The 16,714-nt window shown below is 37.3% G+C and overlaps 1 protein-coding gene across 4 annotated transcripts in view; it reads right to left on the bottom strand.

The window, feature by feature from the left end:
* The window catches only part of RELN (reelin), a 527,812-nt gene that overhangs the window by 440,281 nt on the left and 70,817 nt on the right, over positions 1 to 16,714 (bottom strand). For all 4 annotated transcript variants that reach the window (XM_021673084.2, XM_021673089.2, XM_064374717.1 and 1 more), the window contains exon 2: positions 13,609 to 13,719. In XM_021673084.2, coding sequence (XP_021528759.2) covers positions 13,609 to 13,719 — 111 coding nt within the window. The remainder of the gene's footprint in view (positions 1 to 13,608; positions 13,720 to 16,714) is intronic.

Genomic DNA, 16,714 nt, shown 5'->3' with positions numbered 1-16,714 from the left:
GAATTGCCTGAACCCAGGAGGCGGAGGTTGCGGTGAGCCGAGATTGCGCTATTGCACTCCAGCCTGGGTAACAAGAGCGAAACTCTGTCTCAAAAAAAATAAAAATAAAAATAAAATATGGAGTGTCCATACTATGGAATATTATTCAGTCACAAATAATAATAAAGTACTAACATGTGCTTCAATATGGATAAACTTTGAAAACATGTAAGAGAAAGAAGCTAGTCACAAAAGGCCACACGTTGTATGTTTCCATTTATATGAAATGTCCAGAATAGGTGAATCCAGAGACAGAAAGTGGACTAGTGGTTGCCAGGGGATGAGAAGTGGGAGAATTTGGGAAGGACTGTGAATAGATACAGGATTTCTTTCTGCAGTGGTGAAAATGTTTTCAAATTAGTGGTGATGGTTGCATAACACAGTGAATATATTAAGAACCAGTGAACTGTATACAAAATGCTATATTTTATGTATGTGATTCGTGTCTCAAAAGAAAAACACATTAAAGACTCTAAGAATTACTGTTTAACTTTGTTTAACCAGAATATTCCAAGTTTTTTTATACTTCAGTACTCTTTTTCCATGTGAGACTTATTAATACATCGTGCAGCACTGTTTGCAAGCAGCACAGTGTGGGAAAAGCTGGCTATTAACACAACATTTTAAAATTCATTCTAATATATGGCTGACATCAGCTCCTTGCTGAAAAAAGCATCAGAAGAACAAAGAAACAGAGAGGCTAGGGATAAAATTTATCAGCCTCATACTTACTCTGGAGCTGGTTATTTGTCCCGTTCTCTAGAAACAGAAAGCCAAACCCCAGTTAGGTTTTTCTCTTATTAGTAACAGATTTCTGTCTGTTATTATTATCATTAGAAATGCCATCAAATCATATAACTTCAAAGTCAGGTTAAAAAAGAATCTTCTCATAATCAAATAATTATCTTTAAAAGAAAACAAAGCATAAGCAAACATCTTCCCAGAATATGATCTTTGATAGCGACATTTTACTTTTAATTTGCTATTTACAACAGTTCAAGTGGAGAAGAACTTTTCTGAAAAAGAACCAGAAATAACATAATTAACTTGGTAATAACAACAACATGGATGTATGAAAACACATAGGAAGAAAAGCAGGAGAGCTCAATCTGAATTTTTACCAAAATATTAACAATTTTTGCTATTCTGTTTTCCAAAATGGCAACTCCCACACTAAAAAGTATCTTTCCATTCAGACATTCAGAGTCCTGAAAACAGTAATTTAGTTGTGTGCTTGCCTCAAAGAACAGCCTACACGTCTATTATGCTAAATGCAAAACTCAGCATCAGCATCGGAGGGTTGAAAACAAACTACAAAACAGAAGACAAAAGTGGAAACAGAACCCGCATTTGGTGAAGTGTCTTTATTGGACCCCTACATTTACTTTCACATTCATATGGTGCATCAAGAACCATTTCTAGGACATGCCAAGAATTTACTTTCACTACTTAAAAAAAAATCTCAATGATAATTATCAGAATCATATATAGGAAGTAATAACGTTACAAAATTATTTTAAGTTTTCTTGGATTTAACTGCCAGGAAAGGAGAAGTCAACTTTATCCAAGAATATTTATAAGTCAATGAGTGTGAACACGGAACTCATTCATCCTTATCTGGAAACCCAAAAAAAGGGCTGGAAAACCTCAAGATTAAACCATACTACAAGTAAAATGACTTCTAGGTCAGAATCAACCTTTGAAGTTTATTCCCTGAAGCATACACTTCGATCCTGTTCTCCTGTTAAATTCTCCTGTTAAAATCAAGTCTGGCACACTTAGGAAAAAACATCACTCTCCTAGAAAACAGCATTTCTTATCAGCAAAGACCCATGATTCCTAAGTGTTTTTCTTTTTTTTCCAATTCGTATTTAAGAAAGAGAGAAAAAAGTATTCTTGATTCTGTTTTTATCTGGTGAGGGGTAAGGCTTCATTTATGGAAACTTATTTCCCAGAATTCTTAAAAAACTTTGGCACATGAGAAAGTATCCCACATAATGACCTCCTGCTGTGTTTCTGTTTGTTCTCTCTCAGTCATCAGGGCAAATGTCTGCTTTAATAACGGAAATAAGGTTACACATTGCCAAGGCAGAAGAAATACTTCACAAATACATTTTTAACACTAACAGGCAAAATTATAACAATATTTTCAAAAATCATAACTTATAAAACTCAGTGGCAACTTTTATCAGAATCTGCTAAAAAGCGTGCATTTCCTGACATTCTTTTGTTTTTGATATGATTATATATGTATGTTTCCTATATGATTTATATACCTATCAATTTTCCATATGATTCTGAGCATATTCATTTGAACAGATATAAGAAAGAGAAAGGAACTAGAACTGCTCTTCCTTAGGGATACATTTTTAAAGTACCTTCAGTGGTTGCTGGGTACATATCTTTTTTTTTTTACTTTAAGTTCTGGGATAGATGCATAGAACATGCAGGTTTGTTACATAGGTATACATGTGCTATGGTGGTTTGCTGCACCTATCAACCTGTCATCTAGGTTTTAAGCCCCACATGCATTATTTATTTGTCCTAATGTTCTCCCTACCTTCACCCCCTACCCCCTACAGGCCCTAGGTGTGTATTGTTCTCCTCTCTGTGTCATGTGTTCTCATTTGTTCAACTCCCACTTATGAGTGAGAACATGCAGTGTTTGGTTTTCTGTTCTTATGTTAGTTTGGTGAGGATGATGGCTTCCAGCTTCATCCATGTCCCTGCAAAGGACGTGATCTCATTCCTTTTTATGGCTGCATAGTACCCCATGGCATGTATGTACCACACTTTCTTTATCCAGTCTATCACTGATGGGCATTTGGGCTGGTTCCATATCTTTGCTATTGTAAATAGTGCTGCAATAAACATACGTGTACATATGTCTTCATAGAATGATTTATACTCCTTTGGGTATATACCCAGTAATGGAATTGCTGGGTCAAATGGTATTTCTGGTTCTAGATCCTTGAGTAATCGCCACACTGTCGTCCACAATGGTTGAACTAATTTACATTCCCATCAACAGTGTAAAAGCGTTCCTATTTCTCCACAGCCTCTCCAGCATCTATTGTTTCTTGACTTTACATAACTTATCAGGACTAAATTCCTCTATCTATGACCTGTGAAGTATCCAGAGAAAATTGCCAAGAAAATTTTATTAAGGAGCTAGGAAATGGCAGAGTCTCATGTGGAGTATGTCTTTGTTTGCCTAAAGGAAAGAAAATAAGTGACTTAACCACTTTTTAGCAAACACTTACATTTTCAATTATATGAGAAATTATATGAGAAAGGTGCTGCAGTTAAAAGCAAGGGATTACACCTTCATACAAGGGAATCTTCCTTAATCATTTCAATTGATATAATCTTAGAATATGTTCCCAAGAAACTATAGACTTGTCATTTCTGGAAAGAAGATGAAATAAAAACTGGAAACAGATGAGATAAGAACTTAATAATGTACCATTAAGATACCAATATGCTGTAAGATATGAGGTTGGACTGTACAATCCATTGAAGTTCTCTCCTTTTTTTTTTTTTTTTGAGACAAAGCCTCACTCTGTCACCCAGGCTGGAGTACAGTACAGTGGCACAATCTCTGCTCACTGCAACCTCTGCCGCCCAGGTTCAAGTGATTCTCCTGTCTCAGCCTCCTGAGTAGCTGGGACTACAGACATGTGCCACCATACCTGGCTAATTTTTATACTTTTAGTAAAGACAGGGTTTTACCATATTGGCCAGGCTCTGGTCTCAAACTCCTGACCTCAAGTGTTTCACCCACCTTGGCCTCCCAAAATGCTGGGATCACAGGTGTGAGCCACTGTTCCCTGCCTTCTATTTTCTTAATTCTATAGAAGATATTTAATCACTGTCCTACCTGCAAAAACTGGGTGTCTGCCACCTCCAGGAGAGAAAGGGACAAAGCAGTAACCAGGATGATCAATTTCCCCAGGGTCTCTTTTAATAAGATTAACATATATTTGTATACTTTTAAATGCATGTATAGATGTGTACACATATATGGACATACCTAGATTTAGATATATCCTCAAACTTAAAGACAGTAATATTCTCCTCTCCACCCCCACCACCATGCATTTACTAAAGGCAGCTCAAATACCTTACAAATCCTCAAAGATTGTTATTGGTTTATTTGTTCAGTAAATATTTATTGAGCACTTGTAACGTGCTGTGGGAGTGAAGATGGCTAGGTTATCTCTTTGTCTTCAAAGAGGCTTAAAGGTTTTTAAACAAGCAAATTTAGTAGCTTGTTAGAGGTGACTGGTGGAGGTCAGAGAAGACAGGGAAACACAGAGGAGGGAGTGGAGGTAGGAGGAATGGAGGAGCAGAGGGGAAGGGTTCTAAAGTCTTAATAGAGGAGGTGAGTAGGTGTCTAGAAAAGAGGTTGAGAAGAGGTGTGGGAAAGGGTGGCAGGATTGGAGCAGAGAGGGACTTTGCTTGGTCAAGGTTCTTTGGGTGATAATAGAAATCAAGTCAAGCTGGCTTGGGCTGCAAGGGGTGTTTAATGAGAGGCTGCAGGGCTCAGTGTGAATTATGGTTCTGGAACTCCCTAAGCAAGCATAACCTTGAGCAAGTTATTTACACTCTTTGTGCCTTCGGTTCTTTATGTATAAAATAAGAAGAATTATAGTAGAACATTCAGGATCAAAAGAGTTAACACCTGCAACACACATGGCAGATAGCAAGTGCTTGATAATATTAGCTATGTTTATTATTTCTTAGACTCCAAAAATATCTGAGCCTGATGAAAAGTAAGCCTATAACAGGAATCTGGAAAGCTCTGGTACCTCAGGCAGCATTCTGACTCTCTCTCTGCTCATGATTCCTATGAGCCACTGTGGAGCACGGCTGCTCATAGCTCCTGAATGTTTACATGTTCCCTCAATTCAGCTCATGGAGAGATGGACTGGAATTGACATGTCTCAGTTCCTAACTCCTGTGCTAGTAAATGTGACTTAGCTTAGCTTTTGTACCTTACGGTTTAAACTAAGGCCAAAGGGTTAGAGTAAAAACATGATACAGTGGCCTATCTCTCTTCAATGGCAAAAAAGGAGCAGAGGAGAAATCTGTCTTGATTTCTAAGTGTAACCATTTTCACATCTGAGCCATGGAACAGGCTAAGCAATTTTAATCTTTAGAGTTTTTTTTTTTTTTTTTTTTTTTTTGAGACGGAGTCTTGCTCTGTCTCCAGGCTGGAGTGCAGTGGCGCAATCTCGGCTCACTGCAACCTCCGCCTCCTGGGTTCAAGCGATTCTTCCGCCTCAGCCTCCCGAGTAGCTGGGACTACAGGCACGTGCCACCACACCCGGCTAATTTTTTTTGTATTTTTAGTAGAGACGGGGTTTCATCATGGTGAGGATGGTCTCGGTCTCTTGACCTCGTGATCCGCCCGCCTCAGCCTCCCAAAGTGCTGGGATTACAGGCGTGAGCCACCGCGCCCGGCCTCTTTAGAGGTTTTGAGCCACTTACGAGTATCTGAGGAATGTGGTGATCCTATTGTTTTGCATCCTCTTTAAACTTTTTTTTTTCCTATTTACTTGTTTTAAGAATCTGGTAACTACCAAATATCCATCCACTAAACAAAATAAGTCATATCCATACAATGGAATATTATTCATCTATAAAAAGAACTGAAGTATTGCTATATACTACACCAGGATGGACCTTGAAAACATGTTAAGTAAAGAAAGCCAGGCACAAGAGGCTACATGGTATATGGTTCCACTTAAAGGAAATGTCCAGAATAAGCAAATCCATAGCGACAGAAAGCAGATTAGTGGTCGCCTAGGGGCTGAGGGGAGAAGAAAATGGAGAGTGACTGCTAATGGGTATAGGGCTTCTTTTGGAGGTGATAATAGCTTTGTAGAATTAGTGGTGTTAGTTGTACAATCTTGTGAATATACTGCAAATCACTGAAATGTAGCCTTTAAAATGGTACATTTCATAGTATGTAAATTATAGTTTTAAAAGAATATCTGAGAACTGGCTATGATGCCAGAACACCTGTTTTTTTCTTTCTTTTTGTTAAAAAATTTATTTAATTTTTTTTATATTTTAAATTCTGGGATACACGTGCAGAACGTGCAGGTTTGTTACATAGGTATACGTGTGCCATGGTGCAGCATCCATCAGCCCGTCATCTAGGTTTTAAGCCCTGTATGCATTAGGCATTTGTACTAATGCTCTCCCTCCCCTTGTCCCCCACCCCCTCAATAGGCCCCAGTGTGTGATGTTCCCCTCCCTGTGACCATGTGTTCTCATCGTTCAAGTCCCACTTATGAGTGAGAACATGCAGTGCACACCTGCTTTTATCCTGACACTTACACGATCTCCTGCAATAGTCACCACTTGTCTTCCCAAGCATTGCTTCCTTACCTATACACTGGAGATGGGCATTAAGCCAGGCTCTAGGGGAGGTCCATTCCAGCTCTAAATTCTGAAGGTAAGAAACTGAGTCCATTTCCCCAAAATTAAAGTGAACTTCTTCTCAAACCTCTGCCACTGGAACAGTCTTCTCATTCTATTGCCCTTCCCAAATAAAGAATTCTCACTTCATTCTGAGTGTTTAAATACCTATTTTGCACATATAATATATACTAGGTATTTGAACTGATAATCGCATTTAATCCATCAACAACTTTGTGAACTGGGCACCATGGATATTCTTGGTTTACAAATGCAGACATGGAGGCTTAGGGAAGGTAAATATGTTGCCCAAGTTAGCAAGAAGCAGAGCTGGGCATGGAACCTGAGCTGCCTAACTCCAGAGTTCATGTATTGAACCACTGTGATGAACTGACTTTCTCTACTAATTCCTCCACCTTGGCTCAAGTCTCATGCCCCTGAACATCTGCTTTAACAATATATTGGTTAATTAATTCAATAGCGTTATATTTGTCATGCTCACTATTTTAGTAAGTGATTCAAGTAGCTATTTGGAAGTTGGGAAATATCCCTGAATTATTTATCATATGTCAAATATAAACCAGATAAAATTATTTCTTAATGAAGGTAAGAATGGAATACTCAAATGGAATGAATAAAGACAAAATTTAGGTTAGTGCCCTGTTAAAAGGAGAAATTAATGGCAATTTCATCTCTTGTCAGCTCTGCTCTTTGTACCATTGGCTAGAGTAATTTGTTTAATTAATCTGAAGTCTTCTTGTTAATTACAGATAATTTACCATACCCAATAAAACATCATGCCTTTGCATTCCTCAAGTATGGTTAAATCGTATTTACTTTTGTATTTCTTTGTAAAGAGACAGACAAAATAAATTTAGCCAGGTTATTCTAAGTAAAGTATTAGCTTAATTTAGGCTAGTAAATAAGTACCACTACTTATACAACACTCTATTTATGAATTTGTGAGTGGCTGTCCATCTTCATGAATATTAAGCCCTAAATATGTTCATGCATTCATAATGTATGACTCATAGTCACACAGACAAGACACCTAAGATTCGAAGGCTGTTACTGCCCTGGGGAGTAAGGGTATTGGCAACAATTAGCAAATTTGTTGTAGGTTCCACTTAGTCTTAATGTGAAGGATAATGAAAAGTTAGCATATATAGATCCTGTATTTTCATTTCCATTCAAAATAGTAAAAACTTGCATCCTGGCAGTGAAACATTAACATAAAATTTAAACCTACTAATGAAGGACAATTTTTATTAACTAGTGACCAATATAAGATTTACTAAAGTTTGAAGTCTTTCTGAAAATATTTAAATAATTCACTCTGGAGGCTGAGGCAGGAGAATCGCTTGAACCTGGGAGGTGGAGGTTACAGTGAGCTGAACATATATAGATATATAAAAAACATATATTTAAATAATTCATTTTGTAAACATGCTCCTATCTATCTAATCACATTGAAAATAATCAGATAGTTAAAAATTTCTAATACTACGTTTTAAAGATAGTATTGAAAACACTGGTTTTGTTAATTGCTTAATGTCTATTGAAAATGAAGAAAACAAAACACATTTCATATCACATAAAAAAGAAAATATGACATGATTACCTGAATGTTTAAGAGAAAAAAATTACAAAGCAAAAATTTCTACACATGTTCACTACCTTCCCCCCAACTTGGATTTAATCAAATTTTGTCATTTTAAGCATTTTTTTTTTTTTTTGAGACAGAGTCTCACACAATTGCCCAGGCTTGGAATGCAATGATGAAATCTCGGCTCACTGAAACCTCCACCTCCCAGGTTCAAGCGATTCTCCTGCCTCAGCCCCCTAAGTAGCTGGGATTACAGGTGCCCGCCACCATGCCCAGCTAATTTTTTGTGTTTTTAGTAGAGACAGGGTTTCACTATGTTGGCCAGGCTGGTCTCGAACTACTGACCTCGTAATCCGCCCATCTCGGCCTTCCAAAGTGCTGGGATTACAGGCGTGAGCCACTGCAACTGGCCTTTGAAGCATTCTTTAACTTAAATGATTATGTCTGCGATTCCAAATTATTATAGAACAAAGAAATGAAACACATAGAAAAGTACAAGAGTTTAAGTGAAAAACTGCTACATTGGCTGATATATTAGCTGAGCAAGATTATCTAGGAATTGCAAAGACCTTAATTTATGGAAGGTCTAACAATTTGAAATTCGGCTGCTATTCATCAGACCTGCAAACCTAATTCTCAGGTTTCAGAGCCAGAATATCAAAAATTGAGTAAAATCTCTAGCTTTTAGAACCAGAATTCTAAATCTTGAGTAAAATGTGTCTCAGCCCTGGAAAGGGAACAATTTTGTATGAAAGGATATTCAAATAAACCTTCATTGAGCAACCACAATGAGCCTTGAAGATTTACATGATTGAGCTGGAATTCAAAGCCAAAGACAAGAGAGAAACCTTTTTTTTTTTCCTGGGATGCACAAAGAGATATCCATAATTAAACATCACACTTCCCAAGGGCAGCATGTTTTCTGATACTGACAAGTAAAATGAGGTATTGCAAATCAGGCATTGCTGGCTTACAGTCATCTTTTGCATGGCTATTGTCTTAACATATTTCTGGCTATTAGGCATTTGTCTATTTTTGGTCAGTGAGGCATGCATGCTAAAGAATTCTGGCTTTGCATAAAAAGCTGCAGTAATGCTATTGGAATTACATTTCTGCAACAATATCTTAAGTATAATTATGGACATTTTGGCTAGTCATACACACATTTTATATTCAAAGAAGAGTAGCTATAACTTCAGTGTAATCAGTACAATTAAAATAACTACAAGTAGGAAAAAACACTTTCAAAAGTACCTATTTAGGCTCAACTAAATGCTTTCCTTTGCCTTATTTATCACAGCTAGTTAAACATATTGCACATTAATCCTATGATATGTTGGGGAAATGCCAAATAAACCACATCTGCTTAACATTCCATCAAAAAAATCAGAGACTAATAATAGATTATGTATTCAATCATTACCTTAGCCTGATCTTACCATAACTACTAACTACCAAAAAGTAGCAATATTTAGAAATTATACCTTCTATAATTTTCCTCTACTTTCCTACCCAGACCCTAATCAAATTAAATCTTTTTAAAATTTTGTTTTAACTTGTAAAGAATATGTTAAACTTATATCTAATACCCCCAAATTTAATATGCTTTATTTTCAAAAGTGACCATTTTATTTAAAAAGACATTTTACCTCCTGCTTTCCATTCTAAACATTATTCATGAAAATTAATTTTGTTATATAATCTCCAGGCATATTTATAATTTTATTTTTAAAGTTATTTACTACTGTCACAAAAATACACATAAAATTATTTGGATATTATTGAAACTTAATAAAAGATCTCACCTATTTATACACCCATATAAAACACATGTTCTATAAAAATGCAAAGGATCTGGTGGAAGACCTGAGCTATGGAAGTCATCTATGGGCTCTGCCCAAGCTCAGAAGCCTCTTTGGACCATTAAACCAATGATACAGCGTTGGCAGTGAGGGGAAGGCTAGGTGCAATTTATGCTAATCAAAATAAATTCAATTCAAGTACAAATGGACTTTTTACAGCTTTCAAAGTTACCATAGGAAATGTCTTGAAGCCCAGGTTTCTTAAATGATTTGTAACAATTTTATTCTTAGTTCACTTGTCTTACTAGCTAAAACGTGAGGCAATATGATGCCTGCATTTTATATGGTCTTTCGAAATGTGCTTACATCACACTTAATGAATGATTTTTAATGATTTTCCATATGTAAAGCCCCCACACTGACAAATGATAGTTCCTTAATTCAGCCAAGTCTCCTCAAATCATCTCAACCTATATATCCCTGATTAATTACATTTCAGAACTGTTTTCTGTCCCCCACAGGAAGAGAGAGAGTGTGTGTGTGTGTGTGTGTGTGTGTATATATATATATATATATATATAAGCGCTGGACTAAGGAAATTGTCTGCTTCAGTTGCCATGATTATAATTTGGAAAAGCTAATTTTATTGAGTGTTTTCTATGTGCTAATGGCTTTACATAAATCACTTTCTCCTTTAATTATCAGGGCTACCCAACATCTTATCAAGCAGGTAACCTTATCATCATCATTTCACATATAAGAAAATTAAGCTTAGGGAGGTTAAACAACTTGCCTGAGGCATACAACAAATAAGAGAAGAATACTGGATCTACGAGCCCGTCAATGTGACTCACAACCTGAACTATTATCCCCCCACATCTGGCTCCTTCTTGTTGCCAATGCCAACCTGTACCTTGGACATCTTATACTCCCTGCCATACAAAAGTCTTTGGGCTGGCATGGTGGCTCACGCCTGTAATCCCAGCACTTTGGGAGGCCAAGGCAGGTGGATCTTGAGGTCGAGAGATTGAGACTATCCTGGCCAACATGGTGAAACTCCATCTCTACTAAAAATACAAAAAAATTAGCCAAGTGTGATGGTGCACACCTGTAGTTCCAGCTACTTGGGACCCTAAAGCAGGAGAATTGCTTGAACCCAGGAAGTGGAGCTTGCAGTGAGCTGAGATCGTGCCACTGCACTCCAGCCTGGTGACAGAGTGAGAATCTGTATAAAAAAAAATAAAAATCTTTAGCCATAGAACAATCTTCCTGAACCCACTACTGGGCTCTACAGTTTGTTCTCCATACTTACCTCAGAATGATCTCTTTAAAATGAAAGGTTGGTTGGAGGGAGTCACTCCTCTGCCTAAAACCCTCATCTTAGGATAAAGGCCTCAAACTTACAATATCCTGAACAGTCTGACTCTGGTCTCCTATCTAGCCATATCCCCGTCCCTCTTGATTCCAGGTCCACCCACTCCAAGGTTTTCTTTCAATTCCTAGAACATAGCCAGCCTCTTCCCCTGGAGCCTTTGCACCTGCTGTTCCTTTCTTTGGGTATGCTGTGCTCCACTATCTACAGACCTTCAGTTGAGAATCTCCACTTCCTTCATAGCTCCATTCAAATATCATGTCCTCAGGAACACCTTTCAAAATTACACTTCATTTTACTCAAGACTGGATCTTGTTTCTCTGTCATACCCTTTCTCAGCACTCAGTATACCTCCTTACCAGCCCCTAGCAAGGTTTGGTATGACGTATTTATATGATCATTTAATAAACACCTGTCTTTCTACCAGACCAGAATTCCTCACACTTCCACATGCATCAACAACACCTGGAGTGTTTATTTCATAAATGACCACAGGATCCCACCCCTAGAGTTTCTGATGCACTGTGCCTGAAGTGAGGTCTAGAACCCAGCAGTTACTGCTTCCCAGGTAATGCTGATGGTTGGGCAGGGCACTAATCCAGTACAGTAGTTCTCAATCCCAGATTAACATTAGATTCACCTGATAACTTTAAAAACTACCAATGCCCGGGGCCCTCACCCCTAGACGTTTTGATTTCATTGGGCTAGGCTGGAGCCCAGAAGGTCTTATGTCAAATATTGCACACTTAGACTAAAAAAGTATTTGCTTATCTAAAACTCAAATTTGACCAAGTTTTCAGTAGTTTTACTTGCTAAATCTGACAACTCTACTTATGAGTACTGCTGTAACAAAACAGGTAGTATGTAATATACTTATGCACTTATATTATGTATATATGACTATAACCTGACCCTTCCTTTCTGCAGAGCAGAAAAAAGATGGGACTAAGTAAGTGGAATTCTTAGACTTAAGAGGGTATTTTTCCCCTAAGGTTTAGACCTAGAAGTAGTTACCAACAGACTGTGAAAGCTTACCTGGGATCTTTTTAAAATAGAGTAAATTTTCAATGTAAAATCATTTAAAATGATGACTGAATGACTTCGGGTTTCTTTAAGCTGTGGGGCTGTGGACCTCATCTGGGGCAAGCAGTGACAATGTAGCATCAACATTGTTGCTCTGACATCAGCAGAGCTACCTCAGCAGAGCTACTGCTGGGACTCGACTCTTCATATATCAAAAGTAGGTAGAAAATTATTTATTTGATACACATCACAGAAAAAAAATGTTGAACACATGATTTTGTGTCTGATAACACAATTCTATGCTTCTCACATCTATGGATGAAGTCCTGTGAAGTCTTCCAATTTTGGTGTAAGATCAGTAATTTCCATATTCTACATAAACTGATATATTAAATTTGCATTGCTGATGCTGTGAAGGATCTACTTAACCCCAGCCCAGCATGTTTAACAGCACTGTGGGTAAACTAGAGATTCCTAAGTTGAGACTCCTCTGAGATTAATGGACATCACATAGTCTTCTGTTTCTCTACATAAGCAACCTGCCAGACCTCTGATTTAAAGACATCCAAATATTTTAAATATTAAATGGGATATTTCTATGAACACTCATAGAATTCAATAATTTTATCAAATATTGCTATCTTGTGCTTTATACAATGTTCACTTGCCAGATTCAACATGGCACTTTTCACTAACGACAAGATTTTGAGAACTGTTTATGAGAACAGATTACTGAATGACTGCGTGGACATCAGAGCAATTCCAGCAACCTAAGTAATAGAATATGCAAATTTACGACTGGGCACCGTGGCTCATGACTGTAATCCCAGCACTTTGGGAGGCTGAGGCAGACGGATCACGAGGTCAGGAGTTTGAGACCAGCCTGACCAACATAGTGAAACTTCATTGCTACTAAAAATATGAAAATTAGCCAGGTATGGTGGCAGGCACCTGTAATCCCAGCTACTTGGGAGGCTGAGGCAGGAGAATTGCTTGAACCTGAGAGGCAAAGGTTGCAGTGAGCCGAGATCGTGCCATAGCACTCCAGCTTGGGTGACAGAGCAAGACTCCATCTCAAAAAAAAAAAAAAAGGAAATTTACAAAAATCCCAGAGGACCAAGTGTAATTGTGGCAGTTGAGGGAGAGAATGATAGAAAGTTCATCACTCCAAGATCAAGGTTAGCTGCACATTTCCAAGACTTATTTCAATTCACCCAACTTCATGCAAACATACACATGCAAAAAATACTTCAGTTTATTTTCTTGGAAGTAATAAAGGTCTAACACTGCTAAAATAGTAAAATAGATTACTGGTTTCTTTTGTCAGAATAGCTTACCAAATCCAAAAGCATTGGAACCTCCAATGCTCTGTGATGCCTGAACACTTGTAGATGTGTATAGTCCTGTCACCAGCAAGCCATCAAAGAAGGTACTTGTTGAAATTGTCACTGAAATATAAGAAAGAAAAAAACTCTCAATACAGTCAGAATAACACAATATATTTCTGAAGTATTAGACACTGTCAAAACAATCTGTACTCATTATTAAAAATTATTTTTATACTATCCCCAGTTGGTATTTTTTAGAGGAGAAATTACAGAAGAACATAAAGAAGTTTGGGACTCCAGTGTCTACAATTGCTGGTCCCAAATTTAGAACATCAGTCCTACCTTTCTGCATTCATTTACATATTTCCTGGCTATGTGAACAATCATCTGAAAATAATGTAATATTGAATAGATGGTTTCCCCACCTCCACTACCACCCCTGAAGGCAGTCAAAGGCAGTGCTGGAGTTTTGGCATTATGAAAAAACACTTTTTTTAAAAAGCGTTCCATACTGTGGGAAACAACTGTACATGGGCTGAAAGAACAGTAAGACGAACCACATTTCTTATTGTGAGTCCATATTTCATAGATGAGTTCCCTGAAGTTTTCCAACAAAAGCAGACTAATTTGCATGAAGACAGCCACACTTTTTCCTCTTGCAAAACAGAAAGGAAAACCACTGCATGCTTTCAGTTTTAGAACAAAGTCTGGAAGTGGAGTGGTTTATAACCACAAAATCAGGACATTGCTGGGAAGAAAAGGGTCAAATTAAATGTGCAGGTATGCTACTCAGGCTGGCTTCTTCAAATTTTATCTTGCTCACCACCCTAAAACCTGATCATAATTTCCTGCTTGACATGATAACATTTTCTCCTGCATAGGTTTCTATAAGATTGAGATGAAGCAGCCAGGGGAAGGTAATAACATTATTTAGGTAGTGCACAGTATAAGGCTGTCATCATCTTTGGTGGCAATAAGGAGAATGACCAGAGTCACATTAACTTTGATGAGAACGTTTAAATTAAACTCCAGAAAATCTGGTGAATAGAGCTGAATGGTTTGAAACATCCATATTATAAAGTACAAAACAAGACACATTCCAATAGAATAGCCTGACATCATGCTACTCCCATAACGGCATGGGGGATTGGAATAAATCACCTTCTCAACCTTTAATAAGAAATAATAGCTAATATTATATAGCACTGGCATGTAAACTACCCAGCTGAGCACTGAGGTAAGTACTTTACATATATTATCTCATTTAATTGTCAAAACATACCTATGAGAGAGGTATTATTATTTCCAGCTTACAAAAGAAGAATGTATGGAATGGAGCCATTAAGAACCTTGCCCAGGACCATCTGATACCATCTAAAATGTTTTGATGCTATCTATGTGGGTTCTTTCCTGTTTTTTCTTTGCTTCCCCCAGATCCCAAAGTGGCAAAGTAACCATGGTCAAACTCCATCCAGGCAGGTATCTCAGGTATTTTGTCCACTGATATAGCTCAAGTGTCTAGAATATTTTATGGCACTTTTTAGTGCTCGATATTTGGTGAATTATTAATATTCATATAAAAGTAGTACAAGATTGTCTTATCTTTAGCTTGTTTCCAGAGGAGAAGTATGTTATGAATCCTAGACTTTATACATCAGATGAGCCCCATTTGGAAAAGCCGCATGGAAAAAAAAGAAGACAGAAAAGAGTTGGCTATTTAAATATGTAAAATGTTTTCCAGAGTGCAAGACAGATCAATGCAGAGAGAAACTTGACTAAAAGACCAGCCAAAGACATTTTTTAAAAAAGGCGTAAGTATGCATAAATTTTATCAGATGCTGTATGCTTATACAAATCATCTAAAGAAAAATATACTTGTTTGAAATGAACTGATTATAATCTGCTTGCTAGAGTTAAGAATTTTTTAGGATAAAATGATATTTGCCTTTGGAAAAATGCTACTCTTTTGACAGCAGAATAAGCATTCCTTTTCCTCATTTAAGCAGATGTGATGCATAATCCATATGTGAACTGGTAATCGGTCTCTTTTTTTTCTTTTCTTTTTTTTTAAAAAAAGAGGAAATGTTGCTCAGACTCTCATGGGATTTAAGACATATCTTTCTGGTCACTGAGCTTCCATTTATTCAAGAAGATAATGGATCCAATCGCTGTAAGTAAAAATCACTGGACAGTGTGGATTCTCTGTTAGCATGTAGACCATTTCAGAATGTCTGAGGCCACAGGTTTTCACTGACTGGAACACTGGTGGTGAATGCATGAGCAGTATAAAAGAGCGTACTGAAAACATTACACCAAGGCACTTTGACTTTGAAACTGTGTGAGGAACACCCTTCTCTCCACCCCGTTTCTTCCCTTTTCACTGAAATGCTTCCAGTTATCTCTACTTGCAGCCCTGGGTTAATCTGCCGAAGTTTCCTGTGTCATTGGCCCCTGAAGTTTTCAGTTTTCACATGAGGCCTTTACCCCCACCTTGCCCTCTAGTGTCTTCCTGATTCCTTTCTATCAAGCTACGTGACTCCGCACGTGCACCAGCTCTAATCTTTCCTCTGTGCCCTGACTTGACTTTCTTTCCTCTAATTTCACTGAACTCGCTTTTCAAGCACTATTTTAGCTTCTCTAGTCTTAACTCATCACATACATCCACAACCTCATGCCATCCAGGCAACTGGAATAGGTTCCTGAAAGTAGAAAAGTGATTTATGATAAGTTAAAGGGAAAATTTACCATACACAGAAATAATATGGTGCATGATTTTGAAAACTGAGGTTCATACTTGTGAATGTAAAATGATTTTAATATGTATATGAACTCATGGTCACCAATTTGGCCCATTATGAAGCTGATTAAAGACAGAGATAACACTGCTGTCTACTATTTAAAATAAACTCTCCATGAATCACAGGATTATCCATGTGTGTAGATCTAGATATACTCATTTGAAGATTGTAAAATACACTAATTCTGACTACAGATATTTTTATAGTTTTCTGATCCTATGATTCAGAATGTTATGGTTCCAAGCTGCATAGTTTAAAATGTTCCACAGTGATTGTCACTTGTTTCCTTTAAAAATATTTATTTATAAAGTATACTT

Source organism: Aotus nancymaae, unplaced genomic scaffold (assembly GCF_030222135.1).
Source record: "Aotus nancymaae isolate 86718 unplaced genomic scaffold, 86718_ANA_hifiasm-v0.15.2.pri h1tg000002l, whole genome shotgun sequence".
Taxonomy (NCBI): domain Eukaryota; kingdom Metazoa; phylum Chordata; class Mammalia; order Primates; family Aotidae; genus Aotus; species Aotus nancymaae.
This window is presented reverse-complemented; position numbering and strand designations above follow the sequence as displayed.